We start from the raw sequence: 5,211 nt of genomic DNA, 5'->3' as shown, positions 1-5,211 counted from the left end.
CATTTGAGTAAAAGATAAGACCCAACCAAGGGCTTAAAGACCCAACCAAGGGCTTATCTACCGAGACCACGCGGCAACAAAAGCGTAAAGGATGCGGACTGGAGGAGGCTCCTCGGAGCTGGACTGAGATCCCCGAACCGTCTGTGACCACCGGCTTGGTCCTTATCGACAGGTCGTATCACCCTCCCCGTGCACGTGGTTGTGTCGTCTTACGTGTCCCTATTTCCCGAACCCGGACGCTTGCTTAAGGATCCTGGCTCTCAATAAACTGTCACCATATAGTACCCGCCTGACTGTGGAGTCTGAGTAGTGGTCGTTTCCCCTCCCCCCCCTTCTTTTGGTACTATACGGTGCATGACACATCCCCCGGAGCTCATTTTCCACCCATTGACCACGGTGAAGGAACCAAGAGCTGAAAAGCTTCCCAGATGCAACGTGGTCCTTCTCCACCCCCCTCGTGGTGGGTAAATAACAGTGGGACTCACCAAACAGATCGCCTGCGCCGGGAGATAAGGTTTTAAGTCAACTGGTATTTGCGGAGGTGGGCAAACTCATCACGGGGAAGCGGTGTTGAAGAAGAATCGCAGCCGGCGACTCCACCGCTGTTACTGCTTCCAGCTGGAGAAAAAGCCACCCACCAGCCAGGGGACAATTAATGAGGCAAATCACCGGCCGGTGGAAGGATCCGTGGCCACCATCCACCTCGTTTTCCAGTGAGGACACGGGGATGGGGAAGGACAGGAGGGTTGCAAACGCATGGAGGGGTTCAGGTAGGACCCGGGATGGTGGAGGCACCTATCCAGCGTTTGGCACTGAAATGATGGAGTAGTTGAGGTGGGACAGGGTGAATCCTCCAAAGCAGGCAGAGGACAACCAGGGATCTACAAATGAGCGGACAACTTGCAGCAGCCGTGCTCGATAGATAAGGAACTGGCCGGAGAGCCGCACACAAAGAGTTATAGGCAACATCTCAATGCCCAGGTGGAAACCAGTAACGAGTGGAGTCCCTCAAGGGTCCATACTGGGACCAATGCTATTTATTATCTCCACCAACAACACGGATGGAGCACACCCTCAGCAAGTTTGCGGGTGACAGCAACCTGAGTTGGTAACTTGAGGGAAGGGATGTCGTCCAGAAGGACCTCGACAGGCCAACATGGCTTCTTGATGAGCCAACGTGAACCTCATGAAGTTCAGCGAGGCCAAATGCAAGGTCCTGCACCTGGGTTGGGGCAACCCCCAGTATCACAAACCGGGGGACTGAGAGCAGCCCCATGGAGAAGGACCTGTTAGAGCGGGTCCAGAGGAGGCCACGAAGATGATCCAAGAGCTGGAGCACCTCTCCTATGAAGAAAGGATGATATAGTTGGTGTTGTCCAGCCCGGAGAAGCGAAGGCTCTGGGGAGACCTTCTTGTGGCCTTTCCATATACAAAAAAAGGCTTTTAAGAAAGATGGAGGAAGACTTTTTACCAAAACCTGTAGGACAACGGGCAACAGTTTTAAACTGGAAGAGGGTAGATTTAGACTGGAGTTAAGGAAGAACTGTTTTATGATGAGGGCGGTGAGACACTGGACCAGGTCGCCCAGAGATGCTCCATCGTTGGGAGCGTTCAAGGTCAGGCTGGTTTTGAGCAAGCTCATCTAGCAGAAGATCTCCCTGCCCACGGCAAGTTGAACTAGACGATCTTTGACAAGGGGGACAAGGGGTCTCCAACCCAAACCATTCTATGAAAACCTCCCTGCTCATCCAAGAGCCCTTGGAGGAGAGTTTTTCCCAAAGCCGAGTCAGGGATGGACCCAACGGGGTCTCCCACGGGTGACGAAGATCTCCCACCCCGTAGCAGGACATCCCCCGCAAGAGCATCCGGTGCGCGCAGGGGGTTTTCACGATGCCAAGGACATCCCAGTATAGCTCCACACCAGCGCTGGGGACCACCCAGTCCCTGCCGGAGCTCCTCATCCCCCACCACCCTCGTGGCACCGGCGGCACGGCTTCCCCGGCACCGAGTGGTGAGGGAGAGGATGATGCCTTTGCCCTGCAAGCGCGCAGCCGCCCTCGGCAGAGCTGGAGGAGCGTTTCCGTTTTGAGAAGAGGGGATTTCAGCGAGGCCAGGCGCAGGTGGCACAGTTTCGCTCCGCTCAGCACGGCTGCGGCTTCACCAGCAATACCGAAAACACATGGGTCACCACCGGTGCGGCACAGCCCCCACCTGCTCCCTCCCAACACAGCACCAGTCCCACACCAACACACGGTGGAGCACAACCACCCCCCCAGTTTGGGGACACCTTCGGTTTGGGGTCCCGACGCCACGCTGGGGGGGACAAAGGGTCTCCAAAAAGCCACCGGCTGGACCCACCATCGGGTTTTGCGCCTGTCTGTGGTGCTGAAGCCGGGCAGCGGCGTGTGGATGCCGGCCCGGCATTCGCACTCTCACTTCTCCTTCCATCAAATCCACGTGTTTCTCACCGTACCGCGATTCCCGTTTCACCGCGAGATGCTGAGAGTTGGGGAACATCTCTGACACCAAGAGAGCAAACGCCCACCGCAAACCGCCCCGGCGCGATGGTGCGACCATCAGGCAAACCAACCGAATCAACCCGAGCATCACCGGGCACACACGAAGCACCGGGAGACGTCCCCGTCCCCCAAGAAGCCACCCCAACGGCGCCGACCGGGGACTTACCGGCCACGTCGTGCGCTTCCAAGGCAACATCAGGCTCCTGGCGGGAGAGTGACGAGAAGAAGTCGGGGTCCTCTTGCAACGGGCGCAGCTCGGCGCCGGAGGGTCCCTTCCCCTCCCTGCTCATCGTTGCCAGATCATCCGCGGCGTAGAAAGCATCTTCCTCGAGCTCCGTCTCCGTTTCCACCGACGTCCCAGATAAAGCCGGGTTCTCCAGGGGCTTTTTTGCATCTTGAAGGAAAGCGGCTCTTCGTTCTTCGCCTTGGGGGCACTCAAGGGCAGGAAAAGTCTCTTTGTTTGGCTCCGGTGTCATTAACAGGGCTCTGCCTCCATCTCCTTGGCGCTCTGAGAAATTAGGGACAGCTTTCTCCATCCCTCGCCGATTGTGCTGTGTCACTCGGAAAAAAACACCGCGCCGGCACTCAGGAGGGTTGGCGGCCAGGGACTGCTGGCAAAATCTACAAGAGATAAAAGAGGAGAAAAAGAGAAAAGAGGCTGGATTTTGCCGAGGTGGAGGAGAAACGGTTGCGGCTCTGCCCATGCCGGGAAACCCAACGGTCTCGATATCTCACCGTGGTCACCAAAGCTCTCAGTGTCCCAGAGCCGGGCAAGACATCGGGTCCCATCACTCTCCCCTTGCAAAAATTGGTGCCACCAGTAGCCAGCACGGTGCCGGGTCCCTGCCAGAGTCGAAGGACCCCAAAAGGTGCCACTTCTCCCCAACACGAAGCTTTTTCCCGCTCCCCCTCTGCGCCACGATTTGCCGGCACAACAGCATCCCCTCCATCCCCTGCCACACACCCCCCAAAAAACCCCAGTCGCCCTCAAATTGATTATTTATCCCCAAAAAAATTCAATCCCGCGATGCAGCGCGGGGAAAGCCACCGGTTTGCACCCCTGGGAGCTCTGCTCCGCCGCCAGCTGCCCCAAAACCAGGGCGGCTGCCCCCAAAACCAGGGCGTGGGGGGGGATTTGGGGCTGCCGTGCCACATCCTTCCCCTGTATGAATTCAAGCGGATGGGACAAAGTGGTACCTTCGGGCTGGGGGACCCTTGAAGGGTTTGGGGACCCCTCGAAGGGCTTGGGGGGCAACCAGGTACTGGCCACCCAAGTGTGGAACGCCCCCCTCAAAAATAAACCGTCACCCCAAAACACCTTCCACCACCCGACGCTGCCGCAGCTGCAGGTTAAAAGGTGAAAAATAAAATCGTTGGCAGAAATAAAGGAGAGCGCTCAGGGTCCTGATCTCTGCAGGGCGGAGATGCCGAATCCTGACCCGGGCGGGCAGAGAAGGGAAAAATAGGAGGAAAGAGGCGCTAAAAAGCTGGGCTTATCAGCTCCACTGGAGGATAAAGGCACAGGAGGAGAGCGAAGGAGCTAAATTTACCCCGCCGAGGAAGAAGGCAGAGAAGAGACTATAAATACCTTCAAGGTAAAGAATGCAAATGAAGAGGGAATTATTCGAGCTGGCGCAAGAGCAAGATGTTTCCCCGCCCCGGGGCCAAGGGAGGAGAGCGATGGAGCAAACCCCAATGCCCGGCAGCCACCCTGAAATCTCTCCCGTCCCGAAGCAGCCGGTGCCCGTCGCTTCCCCGGGGAACGATGCCCGGAGCCAACATGGGTTAGTTTGCCAATAAGAAGTGAAAATAGAAATTCAATTAAATCAATTAAAAATACGTTGGCTCCAAACGCCGGCATCTTTCTTCCGTGAGGATCGGTTGCTCCAGCTGGCTTCGGTTCGTACGGAGCCTCCTCCAGCGTCGCCCCAAAATGGCACCCGATGCCCACGCCGTGCCGGCAGGATGCTCTCACCCCGAAGAACGGCGCCGCATCGACGCTTCCCCCAAGCCCGGGGGAGGTTTTTGGGGAGCAAATCCCAAATTTGTGGATGTTTAGGGGTTTGCCGCGGTGTCAGCTCGGTGCCGGCGGGCTGGGATGAGGGCTGCTCCGCCAGGATGAAGCCACCCGCACCAGCTTACCGGGCGGAAGCAGGGGATCGCGGCGTCACCCCATCTTTAACCACGGTCTGGCTTAAATCTGGTCCCCGCGGCCCGGCGGGATGGGGCCCGGGCAGCCGGCACGGCACCGGCGTTTCTCCCGGTGTTTCCTGGCGTGCTGTCAAACGACGAGGAGTCACCCCAAAAACACGTTGCCCCGCTGCAAGGAAATAAAAAAGGCACGGCAACGTGCCGGGCGCGTGGTAGCGATGCGCCGGCAAAACTGGCAGGGGACAGGCAGCAGCACCCGGGATCCAGGGGGAGAAAAGCCATCGCGGGGTTTTGCTTTTTAATTGCAGCCGCATCTCAGCCCGGCCGGAGACCCCGGCACATCCCCGAGCCGGCGGGATCCATCCAGGCGAGAATGGGTGGAAGAAAACCCCCACGCAATAGGTTTATTTTCAAAAGCTGCGGGGTTTTTTTGGGATGCGGGTTTGACCCGAGCCAACTCCAGGACAGAATCTGGCATCCCTCAGGGACCACCGGCTCCTTGCCCCGGCGATAAATCGCAGCATCCCTTCGGCACCGCGCT

The 5,211-nt window shown here is 58.0% G+C and overlaps 1 protein-coding gene across 1 annotated transcript in view; it reads right to left on the bottom strand.

Annotated features, from left to right (window-relative positions):
* The window catches only part of WIZ (widely interspaced zinc finger motifs), a 49,863-nt gene extending 46,738 nt beyond the window's left edge, over positions 1–3,125 (bottom strand). The window contains exon 1 of the mRNA XM_009322793.1: positions 2,686–3,125. Within this exon, the coding sequence (XP_009321068.1) occupies positions 2,686–3,055 (370 nt within the window). The 5' untranslated portion in view covers positions 3,056–3,125. The remainder of the gene's footprint in view (positions 1–2,685) is intronic.
* Positions 3,126–5,211: the final 2,086 nt, after the last annotated feature.

The sequence above is a fragment of the Pygoscelis adeliae genome, unplaced genomic scaffold, assembly GCF_000699105.1.
Source record: "Pygoscelis adeliae isolate BGI_AS28 unplaced genomic scaffold, ASM69910v1 Scaffold434, whole genome shotgun sequence".
In the NCBI taxonomy this organism is placed as follows: Eukaryota; Metazoa; Chordata; class Aves; order Sphenisciformes; family Spheniscidae; genus Pygoscelis; species Pygoscelis adeliae.
This window is presented reverse-complemented; position numbering and strand designations above follow the sequence as displayed.